The sequence below is a fragment of the Phyllobates terribilis genome, unplaced genomic scaffold (assembly GCF_046119375.1).
Source record: "Phyllobates terribilis strain yellow unplaced genomic scaffold, ASM4611937v1 Scaffold_1__5_contigs__length_1240528914, whole genome shotgun sequence".
NCBI lineage: Eukaryota > Metazoa > Chordata > Amphibia > Anura > Dendrobatidae > Phyllobates > Phyllobates terribilis.
In genome coordinates this window covers 759,729,464-759,750,724 of record NW_027362761.1, presented here as the reverse complement: position 1 = coordinate 759,750,724, position 21,261 = coordinate 759,729,464, and the positions used below count along the sequence as shown (strand labels likewise).

The following is a 21,261-nucleotide window of genomic DNA, read 5'->3' as shown; positions in this document are numbered from 1 at the left end:
GAATCCCCGCAGCGCACAGTGCGTGCACTGGTGGAAATTCATAAGTCTGCAGTCACACAGAGTGACTGCACACTTATCGATTTGGAATAGACACCCCCTTTAATCTTTCTGGTGTGGTTCCTCCAATTGCCATATTCCATCCAGTTTGTAATCTGGGACACTTTTCACTGATGTGGACTGATCAGTTCAAGAGTGTAGGGAGGAACTTTGCCAGTATGATTAAAAAGGAAGGCACTAGGTATTTTAACCCCTTCCTGCTACAATATGTACCATCATATGTACGTCATGCCGCGGATTCAGTTCAATACCTGGCAGATTCCAGCTATATTACACAAACACTTGGTGCTGGGAGGCACGCCAGACCAGGAACCATGAAAGTTTTACTCCGCAATTCATTCATGGGGTGCTGATATGTTATGATATCATTATTATTATTTACATATTTATATAGCACCATTGATTCTGAGAAGGGATTTCATACAAAATACAGATATCACTTACAGTAAATAAATGAACAATGATAGACTGGTACAGAGGGAAGAGGACCCTGCCATTGCGGGCTTACATTCTACAGGAACGGGGAAGTAGACGGTTGGGGTGAGGCGGCAGCGGGATCATTGCATGCTGTAAGCTTTCTTGAAGAGGTGGGTTTTCAAGTTCTGTCTAAAGAATGCGAATGTGGTGGATAATCTGTCAGTAGGGATGTTGAAGTCACCCATGAGGATGGTGGGAATGTCAGCAGAGAGAAAGTGAAGAAGCCAGGTGGAGAATTGGTCAATAAAAGCAGTGGCCGGGCCGGGAGGTCTGTATATGACGGCCGGTTAGAGGTAGAGTAGATGTGGACAGAGTGGACTTCATAAGAAGGGAGGATAAAGGAGGGTAGGGGTGAGATTGGGTTGAAGGTGCAGTTGGTAAAAAGGAGAAGACCCACTCCGCCATCATGTTTGTTACCAGGGTGAGGAGTGTGGGTGAAGTGGAGGCCACTGTAACACAGCACAGCAGGGAAGGCTGTGTCAGAGGGTGTCAGCCATGTTTCTGTGAGGCCCAGGAAGGAAAGATTGCGAGAGATAGAGGTCATCGATCACATAGAGCTTATTGTAGACTGAGCAGGCATTCCAGAGTGCTCCAGAAAGAGGGAGCAGGAGGACACATGTTTTACATAGGAGAGATTGTGGTAATTCAAATTAGGTTGTGAGCGACAGGAGGGGGGATTATTGGGAGGTATCAGCTGTGGGGGTCCAGGATTGGGAGATATGTCGCCAGTAGTGAGGAGAAGGAGGGGAGAGCAGGTGGGAGAAACAGAGAGGCCGGCCTGTTTTATGTTTTAGTAGGAGAGATCTGAGGTTGAGGAGCAGGTTGGCAGTTGAGGTCAGGTGGGAAGGAGAGAATTATTTGGTTAGAGGGTGCTGGGGTTTGGGGATAACGAAGGAGAATGAGTATTAGTTGAGCAAAAACTGTGAGGGCTTATGTAAGTAGGGTGAAGGAGTAAGAGTGTTTAAAGAAAAGCTACGTACATGTAATAAGCAGTGCTTACTGTTCCCTTTTAGTCTCTTCTGCTTTATGATAGCAGCCAGACATCTGCAGAAGGCCCCTGTGGCTGCTTGTCGATACTCCTGTGAAGCCCGGCCTCAGGCTGGGCCTCATAGAAGGCTGTGATGTTACTTATGCTATATATTGCAATACAACTGTATTGTATTGTATTGTATTATAAAAGTGATTTAAACGGGATAAAAAATCAAATCACAGAGCTTTTCCCCCATTTCAAAGAAATGTATTAAAAATAACATGTTCAGTTCAGTATGGCTGCACCGAGAATGGTCTGATGTAGCAAAATATCAAGTTATTTGACATGTATGGTAAATGCTGTAAAGGAAAAAAAATTGGAAACGCCAAAATTGCTGTTTTTTGGTTGCAGCATCTACCACAATAAAATGCAATAAAAATCTATCAATGCGTTGTTTATACCCCAAAATTGTATCAATAAACATGACAGGTTGCACCCCAAACACAAGTAGTCTCTTGCTGAAGCTCTGGGTACATAAACCCTCTGGGTACTCTTGTGCATAAATTCCTTAGATGGGGAGGTATTATCTTCACTGACACTTATGCATACCTTGAAGGTTCACCCATTGTCATCCTAACTATATACACTGCTCAAAAAAAATAAAGGGAACACTTAAACAACAGAATATAACTCCAAGTAAGTCAAACTTCTGTGAAATCAAACTGTCCACTTAGGAAGCAACACTGATTGACAATCAATTTCACATGCTGTTGTGCAAATGGAATAGACAATAGATGGAAATTATTGGCAATTATCAAGACACCCTCAATAAAGGAGTGGTTCTGCAGGTGGGGACAACACACCACATCTCAGTACCGATGCTTTCTGGCTGATGTTTTGGTCTGTGCTCTTCACAGATGAAAGCAGGTTCACACTGAGCACATGTGACAGACGTGACACAGTCTGGAGACGCCGTGGAGAGCGATCTGCTGCCTGCAACATCCTTCAGCATGACCGGTTTGGCAGTGGGTCAGTAATGGTGTGGGGTGGCATTTCTTTGGAGGGCCGCACAGCCCTCCATGTGCTCTCCAGAGGTAGCCTGACTGCCATTAGGTACCAAGATGAGATCCTCAGACCCCTTGTGAGACCATATGCTGGTGTGGTTTGCCCTGGGTTCCTCCTAATGCAGGACAATGCCAGACCTCATGTGGCTGGAGTGTCAGCAGTTCCTGCAAGATGAAGGCATTGAAGCTATGGACTGGCCCATCCGTTCCCCAGACCTGAATCCGATTGAGCACATCTGGGACATCATGTCTCGCTCTATCCACCAACGTCACGTTGCACCACAGACTGTCCAGGAGTTGGCGGATGCTTTAGTCCAGGTCTGGGAGGAGATCCCACAGGAGACCATCCGCAACCTCATCAGGAGCATGCCCAGGCGTTGTAGGGAGGTCATACAGGCACGTGGAGGCCACACACAACACTGAGCCTCATTTTGACTTGTTTTAAGGACATTACATCAAAGTTGGATCAGCCTGTAGTGTGTTTTTCCACTTTAATTTTGGGGGTGACTCCAAATCCAGGCCTCCATTGGTTAATAAATTTGATTTCCATTGATGATTTTTGTGTGATTTTGTTGTCAGCACATTCAACTTTGTACAGAACAAAGTATTCAATGAGAATATTTCATTCATTCAGATCTAGGTTGTTATCTGAGTGTTCCCTTTATTTTTTTGAGCAGTGTACAATCCCCCTCTGGCTAATCTGGATGTATTAAAAAATGCTAAATTTGCAGTCACATATTCCTCTACTCTAACATTTTGTTTAGGGGGCTTTACCTTATTAATGGACCCTCAAAAAGATAAACTGTTGGTTAACATTATGCGAGATGGTGCTCAGGGGCCTTTGTGTTTACAGGCTTTAGTGGATGAGCTGGGGTGACTGGACCTCTGGAGGGTAAAGCCCCCGTCTCACATAGCGAGATCGCTGCTGTGTCACGGTTTTGGTGACGCAACAGCGACCTCACCAGCGATGTCGCTATGTGTGACACTTTGCAGCGATCAGGCCCCTGCTGTGAGGTCGCTGATCGCTGCAAAGTGTCCTGGACCATTTTTTGGTTGTTGCTCTCCCGCTGGTCAGCACACATCGCTGTATGTGACCAGCGGGAGCAGCGATCAGGCTGGTAACTATGGTAAACATCGGGTTAATAGGGGCACACGCGCACCTAGTAACCCGTTGTTTATCATGGTTACGAGCCTGCTAAAGTGAGCGGTAACCTCCCGCTCACTGTAGCAGAGTGGTAACCATGATAAACAACGGGTTACTAGGTGCGCGTGTGCCCCTATTAACCCGATGTTTACCATAGTTACCAGCCTGCTCCTGCTTCAGCAGGCTCGTAACAAGGAGCAGGGCCTTTAGAAATAGTGATTCCAGAGTGTACTCTTGTTACACTTTCCCTAGAAACACGTCCAGAATTGACTGTGTTCTGAAGTGAGGAGACACTTCAGTTGGTGTCACACCTGGAATATCTACCTAGGGGCATTTCTGATTATTCCCCAATATTACTAGAGCTGATCTCTCCCCCCCCCCCCCCAAATGTGTAGTTAAAGTTAAAGAAAACGCTAAGGTTGCAACGCTAAGAAAACAAGCCATCTGACAGCTACGTCTACTAACCTTTTTTATTTTATTTTTTATACAAATGTGACTTTTTCTCCACTAAAATAAAAAAAAAAACTACACAAGCTTGGTTTTGCCATAATCGTACTAGCCTTAGGAATCATATTGCCTGTTCATTTTTACTGCAAATTAAAAGCCATAACAAAAACAAAGCCCGAAAAACAATGTCAGAATTGCCTTATTTTATTTTTTTTGTAATTTCATCATTCAAAACTACAACTTGTCCTACGAAAAAACTTGATCTCATTCAGCTCTTCACAGAAAAAAAAGAAGTTATGGCACAAGAGAGAAGGAGAAGAAAGCACAAAATCACTAAAACGGAAATTGGCCAAAGCATGAAGGGGTTAATTATGAATTATGCATTTATTTATGCATTTAATGTGGTCCAAAGGGTCATTTAAACTACAGTAGAATATATTATATGCAGTTGTTATCAGTATAAAACTCATCACAACACTACTGTAGCAGCTAGTGGAGTGGCCACTGTAATTCTAGTAATGTGACTCAATGCAGAACATAATAGTTCAATACCAGGTATATGCAGACTATTTACAGAAATATTGGTTTACATACAGGTGCATCTCACTAAATTAGAATATCATCAAAAAGTAAATTTATTTCAGTTCCTCAATATAAAAAGTGAAACTTATATATTATAAAGCAGAGGTCTCAAACACGCGGGCCGCATGCGGCCCCTGAGGAGGCTGCTTTATGCGGCCCCTGAGGCACAGACCCCTTGACGATCCGACTTGGTCTAGGAGGAGCCGCCGACAGCAGCGCTGCATTGCCGCGCACTGCGCAGAGACCGGCTCTCTGCACAGCATTTCCAATGCCAGCCGCCGGCCAAATCAGAAGCCAGTAGCTGACATCTGCATCCCACCGCAGCGGCGTATGACGACACTGCCATGCGCAGATGTCAGATGTTGGCCTCTGATTTGGCCGGCGGCTGGCATTGGAAATGCTGTGCAGAGAGCCGGTCTTTGCGCGTCAATGCAGCGCTGCTGTCGGCGGCTCCTCCTGGACCAGGTTGGGATCGTCAAGGGGTCTGAGCCTGCGGGCCGCATGTGCACAAAGGACGCCGAGGAAATGGAGGACCGGTGAGAAGAATCTTTTTTCTTTTCTTTTTTTTTTGTGTGTGAAGAACAGCACAGGGGACAATTCTACAATATGGGGACCACCAGGATGTGGTATTGCTACGGGATGGGGGACATTACTCCAAGACGAGGACCAGGATGGGGCATATTGCTACAAGATGGGGACCACCAGAATGGGGCACATTACTGCAAGATGGGGACCACCAGAATGGGGCATATTACTACAAGATGGGGACCACCAGGATGGGGCATATTACTACAAGGTGGGGACCAGGATGGGGCACATTACTACTACAAGATTGGGACCACCAGGATGGGGCATATTACTAGATGTTTGCCAGAATTACTATATGGTGCTAATTGTAAAACAATATTACTGTATGTGGCCAATTGGAGAAAACAAAATTGTAAAAATTAAAAAAAATAAAAAAAAATAAAAGTAAAGCATGAAAAAATATTTTGCCACTAAAAATGCTGTTTTATATATAAACTAAAGTAAACACAAAAAAGTGCACGTTTATTATCGCCACATCCGTAACGACCCAAGCTATAAAAAAATAAACACAGCAAAAATGTTCAGACAGTGTATACTAAAAAAATGGTATCACTAAAAATGTCATTTTGACCTGCAAAGAATGCGGCCCTCCAAATTCAATTTTTTTTTCCATGTGCGGCCCATATACCCAGCCGAGTTTGAGACCCCTGTTATAGAGAGTCATTACAAACAGAGTGATCTATTTCAAGTGTTTATTTCTGTTAATGTTGATTATGGCTTACAGCCAGTGAAAACACAAAAGTCATTATCTTAGTAAATTAAAATAATTAACAAAAAACACCTGCAAAGGCTTCCTAAGCATTTAAAAGGGTCCCTTAGTCTGTTTCAGTAGGCTCTACAATCATGGGGTAGACTGCTGACTTGACAGATGTCCAGAAGGCAGTCATTGACACACTCCACAAGGTCTCAGAGTTCCAATTTTCATTTGGCAATCAAGGTCCCAGAGTCTGGAGGAAGAGTGGAGAGGCACACAATCCAAGCTGCTTGAGGTCTAGTGTGAAGTTTCCACAATCAGTGATGGTTTGGGGAGCCATGTCATCTGCTGGTGTAGGTCCACTGTGTTTTATCAAGACCAAAGTCAGCGCAGCCGTCTACCAGAAAATTTTAGAGCACTTCATGCTTCCCTCTGCCGACAAGCTTTTTGGAGATGGAAATTTCATTCTCCAGCAGGACTCTGCACCTGTCCATACTGCCAAAAGTACCAATACTTGGTTTAAAAACAACAGTATCACTGTGCTTGATTGGCCAGCAAACTCGCCTGACCTTAACCCCATAGAGAATCTATGGAGTATTGTCAAGAAGAAGATGAGACACCAGACCCAACAATGCAGACGAGCTGAAGGCTGATATCAAAGCAACCTGGGCTTCCATAACACCTCAGCAGTGCCACAGGCTGATCGCCTCCATGCCACGCCGCATTGATGCAGTAATTGATGCAAAAGGAGCCCTGACCAAGTATTGAGTGCATTCATGTACTGAACATACATTTCAGTAGGCCAACATTTCGGATTTTAAAAACATTTTTCAAACTGTTGTTATGAAGTATTCTAATTTACTGAAATAATGACTTTTGTGTTTCCATTGGCTGTAAGCCATAATCATCAACATTAACCCTAGAGCGCATACCTGGGGCCACGCAGGCCCGCCCTGTTAATTGTTTTCTATTTTCTGCAAGATTACTTTAGTTAGAATTTTGAAACTCTAGGTATTCCTCAGGTATATAGTTATTTGTCATTTATTTATTATTTGCACACGGGCGTAAAAGGCCCCAGGTATGTGAAAGTGTAGATTTTTATGGTCATGCGTTGTAGGGTTAACAGAAATAAACACTTGAAATCGATCACTCTGTTTGTAATGACTCTATATAATATATGAGTTTCACTTTTTGTATTGAAGAAATGAAATAAATTAACTTTTTGATGATATTCTAATTTAGTGAGATGCACCTGTAGCTATTTGGTAAAAACTAACTGCTATTCCACCTCTCCTACAGATGTTGCATTTTTGGTACAGAACCGTTTAAGATCCAGTAACAGTGAGGTGGATGGTCAAGCTCGAGATACTTTTATAAATGGTAAGTGCATATTAGCAGAAGAAAAAACTAGCTTGTGAATGTGCCTGGTCTATCAGCAACATCCTATCAGATGTTATGTTATCCTAATAAAGTTCAAGATGGCAAAATTATCTCTTTTTAGAGCAGCATTGATTCCATGGTGCTGTACATATGAAGAGATTTACATACAAAATACAAGTATAAACTACAATGTATAAACTAACAATGACAGACTGGAACAGAGGGGTAGAGGGCTCTGCCCTTGTGAGCTTACAGTTTAGAGGATAATGGGGAAGGACAGATTAGAGGTCTTGAGGGGGGTTGCAGCAAGTCCATGGTGGTGAGGTGACAGGGTGGTCATTGCAGGCTGTAAGCTTTCTTGAAGAGATGGGTTTTGAAGTTCCATCTGAAAGTTCCAAATGTGTTGAGATCGGACGTGTTGAGACACGGAATTCCAGAGGATGGGAGATACACGGGAGCAGTCCTGGAGACTATTGGATTAGGAACGTACAAGTGTGGAAGAGAGAAGAAGGTCATGGGAGGACCGGAGATTGTGTGTGGGAAGATATTGAGAAATTAGTGTAGAGATGTATGGGGAGACAGATTATGGACGGCTTGTGTTGGAAGTTTAAACTGGAGACGTTGGGGAATTGGGAGCCAATCAAGGGAATTGCAGAGAGAAGTGGAGGAGTAGTGAAGATTAGGTGGATTAGTTTAGGCAGCCAAGTTAAGAACTGACTGGAGAGGTGTGAGAGTGTTAACAGGGAGGCTACAGAAGAGGATATTGCAGTAGTTGATGCGGGAGACTAACATTTTAGTACATGGAAGAAGCCATTAAGACAATAACAAGAGGCAGCAATGGTTTACAGAAAAGACCCTTAAGATTATCGCAGAAAGACAAATGGCAAAGGCAAAATGTAACAAGCAGGACGCAAACAACATCCGTAAAAGACTAAAGTGCACCATTTGAGCCGACAAAGAACTTTATTACCAAAAGATATGTACACAGATAGAAAGAGAACATCTGAAAGGCAAGACCAGGAAGGCATGCATAAAGATCAAAGAGATACGACACAAGTTTCAACCAAGAGTGGGCATGTTGAAGAAGGCCAACAGGAACTAATGGAAATGGCCAACAAATACAACAAGGAGATCTATTTTTGCTTCATCGACTACAGCAAAGCCTTTGACTGTTTTGATTGCCAAAAACTTTGGAATACCATGAAGGATATGGGTATGCTGAACCATCTCATCAGTCACATTAGGAACCTTTACATCAACCAAGAAGCAACAATCCGAACAGAACACGGCGACACGGCATGGTTCATAGTAGAGCGAGGCATCAGACAAAGCTGCATCCTGTCACCATTTCTCTTCAATTTATATGCAGACTTTCCAAAAATTAAGAAATCAAAATTGATGAACGAAACATCAGCAATCTTAAATAAGCACTCCTATCAAAGTTTTTATCTTTTTAATATACCGCAGTCATCATATTATATAGTACTGTGTACTTACAATTGCTCAGTTTGGCTTTCTTCCCAGCTACATTTTTTCTGCTCTGTAGAAACATGAAGTCTCTTTTCCTTGCACTTATCATTTCCCTTTTCAACTTCTGACCCAGCCGCTCCACTCCTCCCCCCTGACTTTTGCAGTGACTAATTACTCATGCAGGGAAAAGTGACCTTCTGTTTCTACATAGAGCTTAGAAGGATTCAGCTAGTCAGTTTTTAATCACTTGATGTCATAGACCCAATGGAAAAGAGAAGAAAGGCACAATGAGCAATTGGAAGTACACAGTGCAGACTGCAACATAATAAGAGAATAAAAATGTTGATAGGAGTGCCTCTTTAAATACGCAGACGATACAGCATTGATAGCAATAAGCCTAGATGGAATGAAGGACTTATTACGAAGTGTCAAGATGGAAAGCTTGAACATGAGACTGCTGCTCAACACAGAGAAGACAAAGATATCCACTACTGCCAAGTACAACCTGGACACGTTTGAGATGGACAGCGGCAAACTGGAAATTGTAGACGACTTCAATCCTCTTGGATCGATGATAAGATGCAGCAATGACATCAGAAGTCAAAAACAGAATAGCTATAGGCAAATCAACAATAGTCACAAGATCTTCAAATCGAGGAACATTTCACACGGCTTGTACATAGTTTGGTCTATTTTTGTGGTACGGATGTGAAACCTGGGCGATAAAGAAACAAGACAGAAGAAAAATCGATGCCTCCGAAATGTGCTGGAGAAGGCGGTTATCAATATCATGAATAGCCAGAAGAACAAACAAAATCAATTTTGGAACAAATCAAGCGAGACATGTCACTCTAAGCAAGGATCACCGAGCTACAACTTGCCTACTTTCGACACATCATACCAAGAGAGGAATCACTGGAGAAGGACATTATGGTCAGAAAAATAGAAGGAACAAGGAGAAGAGGAAGACCAGCAACCCAATGGCTTGATACTATCAAGATAACGGCGAAGAAGACCCTGGTGGACCTTTGTAGGCTTACACAAGATCAGTTTTGCTACAGAGCTTTTATCCATCAAGTTATCATGGCTCAAGATTGAGCCGAAGGACATTAAAAATAAATAAATAGCAAGGATTAATGAAGGGACAGATTCTGGAAATATTTTTGAGTTGAAGGCAGTAGGAGGTGGTGAGGGCTTGAATATGGGGTTTGAAGGGCAGGGACTTCTGGTACAGGGGAAATGCTACTTCATACCTTAATGTTACTATCAGAAAGTCAGCACATTGGTGTTAGCACAGTATTGCCAGCTGCTTCTGTGCAAATCATTCTTGTATACTTTAAATCTAAAAAAAAATTCAGAAATCCTATTGAATAATAACTGGGACATTTCATTAAAGTTATGAATGTGGACAAAACAGTTTCCAAAATGTATGTTTTATTTTCTCTTTTTAGGGGTTGTTTGTCAAGAAAAGATAACTTCTGACAGCAGCCACACACAATGGACAGATCCAAGGGCTGTGAACTCTCTCCTTGTTATCTATATGCTGCTGTGAGTCTTTTTTTTAAAGTACTGCTTGATATTAGTGGGTCTGGTTTGGTCTGAACATGATGCTTCGCTTTTATTCACAGTCTAGGGAATGACCTCTTTCTTTGTTTTTTTGTCAGGGTTTTACTGCTTCTCTTCTCATCAGGATATATTGGGTTGCGTATTATGGAACTGGAGAACCAGCTGAATATAATGGGAGCTTGGCCTAGAGGAGATGAAAATCATGGGTTAGTATATGTGCATACCTGTAGTCTTTTGTTTATAATTCAGCATTAGGTAAAATTACTGTTTTACTAGGTAATTATGAAAATATGTATGTATAAAGTCATTTTCCAACATTTATTCTTTATTTTTATTTGACCTTTTAAAGGTAATCTGTCACCTTTTTTGCCATCTAATTTGAGAGCAACAAAATGTAGAGACATAGTTTTGATAATCACCTGCTAATACTACTGTGATTTTATTAGAGGACTAGTAATCCTGCTGCCATATAGTCCTCCATATTCATGAACTCTGTATAACTCCGCCCCACCACTGATTGGCATTGTACTCTGTGCATAGGCAGAAAGCTCAGCATGCAGAGATCTGCTAGATCTACAGCAAATAAAATGGTGAGAATGATTCATTTATGTGGTCATTACACAAAGAGTTTGGAATCCTTTCCATGCCAGTAGCCAGCATAAGACATAACATACAACCTACTGCTCACATTGGTAAAAAAAAAGTATCATACATACCCCCTATAAATACAGTTAGGTCCAGAAATGTTTCGGCAGTGACCCAAGTTTTGTCATTTTAGCAGATTACCAAAACATATTCAAGATACAGTTATATAATCAATTTTGGCTTAAAGTGCAGACTCTCAGCTTTAGTTTGAGGATATTCACATCTTAATGAGAGTAAAGGTTTAGGAATTATAGCTCTTTAATATGTAGCTGCCTCTTTTTAAAGAGACCAAAAGAAATTATCTCAAAAGCTCTTTAATGGGCTGCATGGGCTATTCCCTTGTTAATCCATCATCAATTAAGTAGGTAAAAAGTCTGGAGCGGATTCCATGTGTGGCAATTGCATTTGGACCCACAACATGTGGTCAAGGAAGTTCTCAATGAAACAGAAATAGACCACCATTAGGATGAAAAAAATAAAAAATCCATCACAGAGAGAGCAGAAATGTTAGGAGTTACCAAATCAACAGTTTGGTATTTTCTGCAAAAAAAAGCACACTGGTGAGCTTGGGAACTCAAAAAGGCCTGGATGTACATATACACTGAAGACAACAGTGGTGGATGATCGCAGAATCCTTCCCATGGTGAAGAAAAACCCCTTCATAACATCCATCCAAATGAAGGACACTCTCCAGAAAGTAGGTGTTTCAGTATCTAAGTCTGCCATAAAGAGAAGGAAAAGAAAATCCCGGCACTCACGTGTTGATAATCCGTTGATTTATTCCACAACTCACACAAGACGTTTCAGCCTGTCCAAGGCTTTTTTCAATTGTGGTTAAATACATTCAGTCAAGATATTTATAAACAAATCCACGGAAATGACATAATTCTCATTAACATAAAAAAAGAGTAGACCAATAAAAAAAATTATATATAACAGAATTTACAACAACATACAAAAAATTAAGCAATAATAAACTCAGGTTGCACAATGAAAAAGAACAATTGAATTCATATATTTAAACAATCCCCGACTACACATAAAACCATATACATCGCAGATTGTAAAATTTATTGCATGCATATACCACATTATATCTTTATTTCTCCATATTCTTTTAGCTAAAAATATGTAACATTTCATAGTTTTTCCAGAAAAAATCCTTAATGTTTTTAAGATTTTTTAATATTTCCCATGGAATCAAATGTATCAATGACAAGTAAATTCATATATATAAATAATCTCCAACCAAATATGAGAATATAAATCCTAAAATATGGATTCCATTTCATAAATGTATCAAAAATATTCCCATCTAAATTTCTCAATGTTCTTTTTATTAAACACATTCAACATTATATAATTTTCCTGGAAAAAATTCCTTGATATTTTTAGATTTTTTCAAAAAGATTTTTATTAGAACAATGCTGTTTATTACATTTGTATATACAACTGATTCCTCATGAACAGCCTGCAACAAGTGACTATAAATAAATAAGGTCTAATTTAGGGAATAGAGGATAACAAAGGATAAATTTAAAAAGTCACTCTTATCTCAGACAACGATCTGGGGGAGGTGAGAATTACTTAGGACATAGATGTTCTCTATTCCCGTATGTCTGTGATTATTCCTTCAGTAGTAGCTTTATATGTAGTTACAATTTATAATGTGATATAAAGTGATATAGAAATAATATGATGAATTTTTTCTACTATGTGAATTGGGATCTATGGGAATATGGCAGTATACTGATCTCTTTATAAGGTATTTACTAATAGAATTATAAAGGGCAAGAGAATAAAAGATAGATTTAGTCACTTGTTGCAGGCTGTTCATGAGGAATCAGTTGTATATACAAATGTAATAAACAGTATTGTTCTAATAAAAATCTTTTTGAAAAAATCTAAAAATATCAAGGAATTTTTTTCCAGGAAAATTATATAATGTTGAATGTGTTTAATAAAAAGAACATTGAGAAATTTAGATGGGAATATTTTTGATACATTTATGAAATGGAATCCATATTTTAGGATTTATATTCTCATATTTGGTTGGAGATTATTTATATATATGAATTTACTTGTCATTGATACATTTGATTCCATGGGAAATATTAAAAAATCTTAAAAACATTAAGGATTTTTTCTGGAAAAACTATGAAATGTTACATATTTTTAGCTAAAAGAATATGGAGAAATAAAGATATAATGTGGTATATGCATGCAATAAATTTTACAATCTGCGATGTATATGGTTTTATGTGTAGTCGGGGATTATTTAAATATATGAATTCACTTGTTCTTTTTCATTGTGCAACCTGAGTTTATTATTGCTTAATTTTTTGTATGTTGTTGTAAATTCTGTTATATATAATTTTTTTATTGGTCTACTCTTTTTTTTTTATGTTAATGAGAATTATGTCATTTCCGTGGATTTGTTTATAAATATCTTGACTGAATGTATTTAACCACAATTGAAAAAAGCCTTGGACAGGCTGAAACGTCTTGTGTGAGTTGTGGAATAAATCAACTGATTATCAACACGTGAGTGCCGGGATTTTCTTTTCCTACAGACATTGTTTTCCACGTGCACCACTCTAGCTATACGGAGTGCCGACTATTCCTTCTTGATACTGCCATAAAGAGAAGACTTTATGAGAGCAAATACAGAAGGTTCGGTTCACCACAAGGTGCAAACCATTAATCAGCCTTAAAAATAGAAAGGCCAGATTAGACTTTGCCAAAAAAAAACATGAAAAGAAGCCAGTCCAGTTCTGGAAAAGCTTTCTTTGGACAGATAAACCTAAGATCAACCTGTACCAGAATGATGGGGAAGGGGGTGATTATGGAGAAGGCTTAGAATGGCTTGTCATCCAAAGCACACCATATCCTCTGTAAAACATGGTGGAGGCAGTGTGAGGCATGGGCATGCATGGCTGCCAGTGGCACTGGGTCACTAGTGTTTATTGATGATGTGACTGAAGACAGAAGCAGCTGGATGAATTCTGACGTGTATAGGGCTTTACTTTCTGCTCAGACTCAACCATGTGCAGCAAGGTTAATTGGACGGCGCTTTACGGTACAGATGGACAAGACCTAAAACATACAGCGAAAGCAACCCAGGAGTTTTCTAAGGTAATGAAGTGGAATATTCTGCAATGGCTGAGTCAATCACAAGATCTTAACCCCATTGAAAATGCTTAATACAAAACTTAAGGCAGAAAGACCCACAATTAAGAAACATGTCAGCTGTAGTAAAGGCCTGGCAAGGCATCTCAAAAGATTAAATGTCAATGGCTTACAGACTTCAGGCAGTCATTCTTTACAAAGTATTAAAAATGAACATTATATTTATGGTCATGTTAATTTGTCCAATTACTTTTGAGACCCTGAAATGAGGAGCGTTTGTGGAAAAATGGCTGCAATTCCTAATTGTTTCACAGGAATTTTTTTGTTCAACCCCTTTAATTAAACCAGAAAGTCTACACTTCAATTGCATCTTAGTTTTTTCATTTTAAATCCAAAATAGTGTCATGCAGAGCCCAAATCATGAAGATACAGTCAATGTCCAAATATTTCTGGACCTAACTACATTTTTATTTGTGTGCGTGTGCCATGCTAAGATATGTCTCAACTGGAAAAGAAGAGGTGGTAAATGCAGTCAGTGTATCATATTTTAATCCTTGTAAATTTTGTAAAGTGTATAAAGAGGTTGTCCACTACTTTAACATTGATGGGCTATCCTTACTATTGGTCATCAATGTCAGATCGGTGGGGGAGTGACACCCGGCACCCCCGCCAATCATCTCTTTTTTTTTTTGTGTTGGCAGCAGCCAGAATTAACGAGTTACGAAGCTGCACAGTGCATCTGTTTACTGCATAGAGGCCGCGGCCAGGTACTGCACATCCACCCCCTATTGATTTGAATAGGCAGTACCCGGCCATGGCCACTGTACAGTAGATGGAGCAGCGCTGTGCAGCTCTGTAACTGGTCAGTTGCGCCCGACACCGAGAACAGCTGATCGGTGGGGGTGCCGGGTGTCGTACCCCCATAGATCAGACATTGATGACTTATTCTAAGGATAGTCCATCAATGTTAAAGTAGCGGACAAGGTAATTTCCATTGTATTGTACCATAGCTCATTTGGAAGCTTCTGGAAGCCTGCTGCTTATTCATGTGGTACTAAATTGTCTAACCCAATTGTTTTCTATGTTATATGTGGACTGTTAATTTCATATACTTTAATAAAAATTACAGTTTTAAAAAAAAAAAAAGTAGTGAGCAACCTCATTGTTATATTGTTTATTTCATCTGCAGATCTCAGGATACTTGAGGTGACAACATTATCAAGATTGTTTGTTCCATTTATTTCTCAAATCTGTTTGAATGACGAGACTTGTGGATCAGACCCAGATGAGTCCTGCAGTAAAGCCTGAAAATCTTTGTTGAATTGAAGGGCATGGGATATAAGAATAAAGAAAGAAGATCATGCCTTCCAAACTACGATTTTAAATAAATGCACTTTTTATGCCAAGCTATGGCAAGATTTACAGGGATCCTCAACAAATCCTAGTGGAGAGATGGCTATGAAGTAGCATATTTAACCTGTCATGAACAGATTGGCTTTCAGCTGGACAGTGGAGTTGCAGACCAAGACACTATTAACAGATTTACTGTTTTCCCTCTACAGATGAATGAGAACCCATTTAGTATTTCATTCTCAGGTATTTCATAGCTTGTGTCTGTACTGTAGTGGAAGGCAAATTATGTGAGTGAATTCTGAATGTCTGTAAATATTTTTATGTTTTCTCACAATGAGAAATTCCTACAATTACAAACAGTGTGTATGTTTTTCCTCTGTACAAATGTCATTCTCTTAAATGAAATACTGGCCTGTGGACTAAAAATTACCTTGATAGTATACCGGATCAGGTGTTAAATTCAAAGACCTGAGGGCCCCTGCAGCAAAAAATAAAGGCTATAAATATAGATGAAATCACCAGGGCAGTATTGATTACTATGAATGAATTCTCTTCATGTAAGTATTAAGCACAAATTTTACCTTTTCTTCAAGATGTTTAAGGTGGTTAGGGGCTTTGATGATCTGTAAATTAGGACAACTGAATCGATTCCCACTTTATAATTTCAGTACAACTGAATCTGAACATATCAGTGTCACACTATATATGAACTGTCCGTATTTACATTCTTGTGGTATTTATTTGGGCTGAAGGCTCAGCATCGTTGCCTCCAGAACGCTATTTTCTTGTAGATATTGTGGTAGTCTGCAGGTAAAGAGCGTTTAAATCATGTCTGGCATGTTTACTGGAACAGAGACTACAGGAAGAAAATGAAGTTTTATTCTTCCAGGAGCCGCTCGCTTCCAGTCATCAGGGCGGTGCAGGGGACTGTTACAGTCACCGCTTACTACACAGTGAGTGCGCTGTAATCACTCCCCGGGACATTGATTGACAGCCTGCTCTACACACACATGCTGCAGAGTGAGCTGTCAATCAAAGTCTGGCTGGAAGTAAGCGGCTGCAGGGAGAATAGAACTTCATTTTTTCCCTGTAGCCACTGCTCCAGTAGGGCAACCAGACATTATTTAAGTGCTATTTACCTGCAGTTTATCCCTAAATCTGCATGGCTGATTTATTGATGAACTAAATGGCATTTCTGGTGGTGACAAGTTCTACTAGGTATGTAAAAAAATGGTATTTGATACACACATTGCACTTTCCTTACAGATAAGTGCTTTTGTAATACATCTGCAATTAGTCACCTTTTATTAAATAAAGCTTAAGACACATTCACACTTGTAGATGGCAACCCAGAGGAATAAAGTGTAATTTAGGAAAACCATCTCCTGCTGTAGGGACTGGCTGTCATTCCATGTTGTATAATGGAGAAGAAGGTCCTGGTGACGCATGTGCTACCAGCATATCTAACAAATGAGGTCACCTGCAAATCCAGAATGGTCACCTCTCCAAATTTTTGGGCAACTGCCAAATTCTTTTCAGGTGCGGCTTTGCAGATTCCACACTTGCAGAAAGTATTCATTAGAAAGCCTACAGGATTCACTAATGAATACCTACAATGGAAATTTGTGTGCTTTCCTGTAGTATGAAACCAGGCAACTTCAAAACGGCACTTTCCACCTCTAGGATTACAGGATGTAGCATATTTCTGTTAATGTGATATCTGCTTCTAAAGTCTTGGATTTCACTGAAATACCCTTGTTTCCCAGTGGATATCTAAAGCTATGTATTGGTGCACTATGGAGATATACTATCGTTCATTAAGTGTTTGAGAACTAATGTGAATGCTGTGGAACATCTTTATAATCTTTTTATTACCTCATTCTTATGCAAATACAGTTTAGTAAATTGCATTTCCTAGATTTGTATTTATATGAGCTGTTATTTCATTGACCAATTTTGTAATATAATGCCCCAAAAATGTTTGTATTTATGGAATATGTTATTTTGTCAACAGATTTTGTAATATAATTGGAAATTATCTATAATGCCAGATTTTTACATAGATTATTTATAAAGATTGCACTCTTGTGTTCTTTTTTTTTTTAACTAGATTAACATTCAATCTTTGGGAATAAATTTTGTCTATTTCATTAAAATTTTGCATTGCTGATAAAGCTTTTAAATAGAACTATGCGGACCACTTAATTTTAGGGTGGCTATGAAACAGCCTGAACGGTTACTTCTGTATATAAAGAGAAGTATTTGAGCTCTCCCTGATTGTAGGCTCACTTGAGTATATAAAAAATTGTTTGAGTTTCATCCAAGAAAATTGGGATGAGTTTTTATTCACTGGTGATTTGTGTGCAGTCCATATACAATCCGTTTTTTACAGCAGCAGTGATCATTTACAAGACCGTTTACAGTTACCTATGCTACAGAATTGCAATGTATCTGTAAAAATCGGATGTCATACTGTGTCAACATATGGTATCCATTTTTTTTTTCATGCACACAGACTTGAATGAGCAAGTCTCATCCGATTAAGGCTGTGTGCACACGATGCGGTTTTAATGCGTTTCCGTGGCGGTTATTTTGCTCTGTGCCCATAATTCAGACGTAGCACCGCTTTGGACGCAATTTTTTTTCTGCGTCCAAAGCGTTTCATTCTGTTGAATGCAGGTAAATCCACGTGTTCACTGAACCATGCGGATTTACCGCATTCAATACTTTCTAGTGGTAAAATTTCTGTTGTGGAGACTAGCGACTCCACAAGAGAATTTGACATGCAGCCTCTGATGCACGCATAGTGGACTTGGGATTTCTAGAGATCCCATCCACCATGCTGTAACATCTGGACGCTGCGGGTTTGACGCATAAACGCGCAGCGTCAAACCTGCAGCAGCTCCTGATCGTGGTCTTGTACCCAAACTCACCCGCAGCATGTCAACCTCTGTAGCGGACATGCCAGTCTCCACTGCAGATTTTGACCGATTGAACTGTCATTATATGTGGTGGATTCACATTTACCGACAACAAAAGTGAGGCATTAGAACACTGCGTTTTGGATGCAGCATAAATACGTTGTGTCCAAAGCGCTGCTGAGTGCTGATCGGGGGATGTAGTGGCTAACGAACCAGCTGGAGATGTTAATTATGGCCAGGGAAAATGTTTGCCTAATGGCACCTTCCCAGACCAAAAAAATCAGCTCACAGCAGTGGCATAAATTACATGAATAGAAATGCTAATGAAGAGTGGGTGTATGGGATCAGCTGACACCCAGCTCTTTTGTTTAGTGATGTCATGGTGTTAATCAGACCTTTTCATGACCAAACGAAGTAAAGAAACACACAGACACAGTGTAAACACTTTATTTGAAATACAACAGACCCATTATTTGATCATTTAAATGAACCAATAATCTCATCTCAGTTCTATGGTAATCCAAGGGCTTAAGCAATGTCCCACCAAATTACTTTATTTAGCTCCAAAAATCATTCATTGATGCTCAAAACCTCTTCAAAAAACGCATGTAAAAACCCAGGCAAACCCGCATGCGTTTTTTTTCTGCCAGGGAGAGGCAAAAACGCTCAGGAAATTTCTGTTTCAAATCTGCATCGTGTGCACATGCCCTTACAGAAGGAACTAGTGCATGCTCCTATTTTTTTTTCACATAGATTTGGTCAGTAAAAAGAATGTCATCTGCACTACCCCATTGAATAACTGGCCCTAGTGTGTTTTTTTTTTTTTTTTTACGGACAGTAGTCGAACCGAAAAGACGGCCATGTACACGAACCCTGACAGTCATAAGAATTGAGGCGTTGACTGCTCTGAAATCAGGTTTTGTGGATGCTTTCTAAAATTTTGTAATAGTAGATGGTCAAAGGTAAATATATGATGCATACATGCCTACAGTTCAGTGTGCTCCTGGTTGACAATAACAATTATTAAGTCCGCTTTTTATGAGAAAGACTTCTCTATTTTTGGAATGTAGAGGGCAACACACTTTGTTTCCATTGAGAATGAAGACATCCGTGCAATAAATAATCCATTAGGTGGTAGAAGTGAGTTTTTAAAGTGGTTGTACTATAAATGTAATTAATCATGTATCCACAGAATACATGATGAATGTTTGATCTCTGGGATCAAGGCTGTAAAGTTCCCTATTTGAATGGAATGACTGTCCCACCGCTATGGGATAATCAATAATGAATGGAGCAAAGGTTCATATTGAGATTGGAGGAGATCCCAGCACTGGAATTAAGTTGGCTTTGAAACTATGCTGAAATCTCCATACCTCAGTTGTTAATTTAGAGATGGGGACAGGAGTCTAATTTTGGGGCCCTAAGCCAGGGAGAATGACTTGCTCCAGCAAGCGGGCCCCGGAGCTGCACTGAGCAGTGAGTGACTGGACGCCGCTTGCTGAGTCCAGCTCCGGGGCCCTCTTGCTGGAGCGAGTCATTTTTCCCGGCTCCTCGGCGGGAGCGGTGGCATGAATTACAGCAGGGGACACTTAGGACAGGTCAGTATAAGGATTTTTTATTTTATTCTTATTTTTACAGTTGGAGACAGCGGGAGCAGACTACAACTCTCATCATGGTCCCCTGCTGGTGCTGATCACAGCGCAAGCAGGGGACAATGATGAGGGCAGCTCTGTTCCCAAGCTCCGGGTGCTGAACCCTAACTGTACTGCTGATTCCCAGGCGCCGGTATGTGTGCTCCTGATTCAGCACATGGGTGGCAAACGGTTGTCACACGTATGCCACACAGGTGCACACGGATATCTCTGGTGCTGTTTTTTCCGGTACCGGAAATATCAAGACGTGTGAAAGAGCCCTTAGGGGAAAATTCCCAGTAGCATGTATGACAATTAGAAAAAAATCCCTGGATCAACAATTCCTCTCCAGAAATCTATTTTGAACCGTAGAGGAAAGAAACGCCAGTGATTGTTAGGCGTGATTGTTAGGCGTGATTTTTAGGTGTGATTTTTAGGCATGCTTTTAAATTTGCAACACTACAAATCTGGAGTTCATACCTTTATTGATCTTAATCTTAGGGATATTTTTTATGATCCTATGCCACAGAACCTCAGCAAAAGCAATATGGTGGTTGAAAACAGAGTCATCCGTAGGCTAAAATGGCCATCCTTTGTTCTAAGCCAAGAGCCCAGTATGAAAAAAGCACGTTTAGTATCATTCTACACATGAAAGAAATTTTGTTTCAGTGATCATGTGATCACCGGGTTCCGGTAGGGAGCGAAAGCTTCTGGCTCTTAGCTGACACAAATCAGCTCTGCTATGCAGGCAGGAGGCGTAATTTGCCCTGTTGTGGCTAATATGCAACCAGTCCCAGTTAGACTGTGTGCCCATGATGCGTTTTTTAAGCATTTCCGCAGCGGCAGAAACGCTGAAAAAACTCTTGGTAGAAGGTCTGCCATGTTCCCCAATGATAATCCGCATGTGCTTTGCACATGCTGGGGAAATTTCCGCTGCGGATTATCATTGCGGAAAAAAACACAGCACTACCAATTATTTTGCGGAAGCGCTGCGTTTCCGCCGCCATTGACTTTCATTGGAACGCATGGATTCCGCATCACTGTATATGTACATGCGGATTACATGCGTTCCAATGTGCGGATGGTACCCAGGTCTGGAGGAGAGGAGACTCTCCTCCAGACCCGGGTACCATAGAACCTGTA

The 21,261-nt window shown here is 40.3% G+C and overlaps 1 protein-coding gene across 2 annotated transcripts in view; it reads left to right on the top strand.

Annotated features, from left to right (window-relative positions):
- LOC141149867 (GRAM domain-containing protein 2B-like) overlaps positions 1–17,722 on the top strand; it is a 94,073-nt gene extending 76,351 nt beyond the window's left edge. For both annotated transcript variants that reach the window (XM_073636926.1, XM_073636927.1), the window contains exons 10-13: positions 7,323–7,403; positions 10,325–10,421; positions 10,538–10,645; positions 15,403–17,722. In XM_073636926.1, coding sequence (XP_073493027.1) covers positions 7,323–7,403; positions 10,325–10,421; positions 10,538–10,645; positions 15,403–15,418 — 302 coding nt within the window. In that variant the 3' untranslated portion in view covers positions 15,419–17,722. The remainder of the gene's footprint in view (positions 1–7,322; positions 7,404–10,324; positions 10,422–10,537; positions 10,646–15,402) is intronic.
- The last annotated feature ends 3,539 nt before the right edge of the window (positions 17,723–21,261 follow it).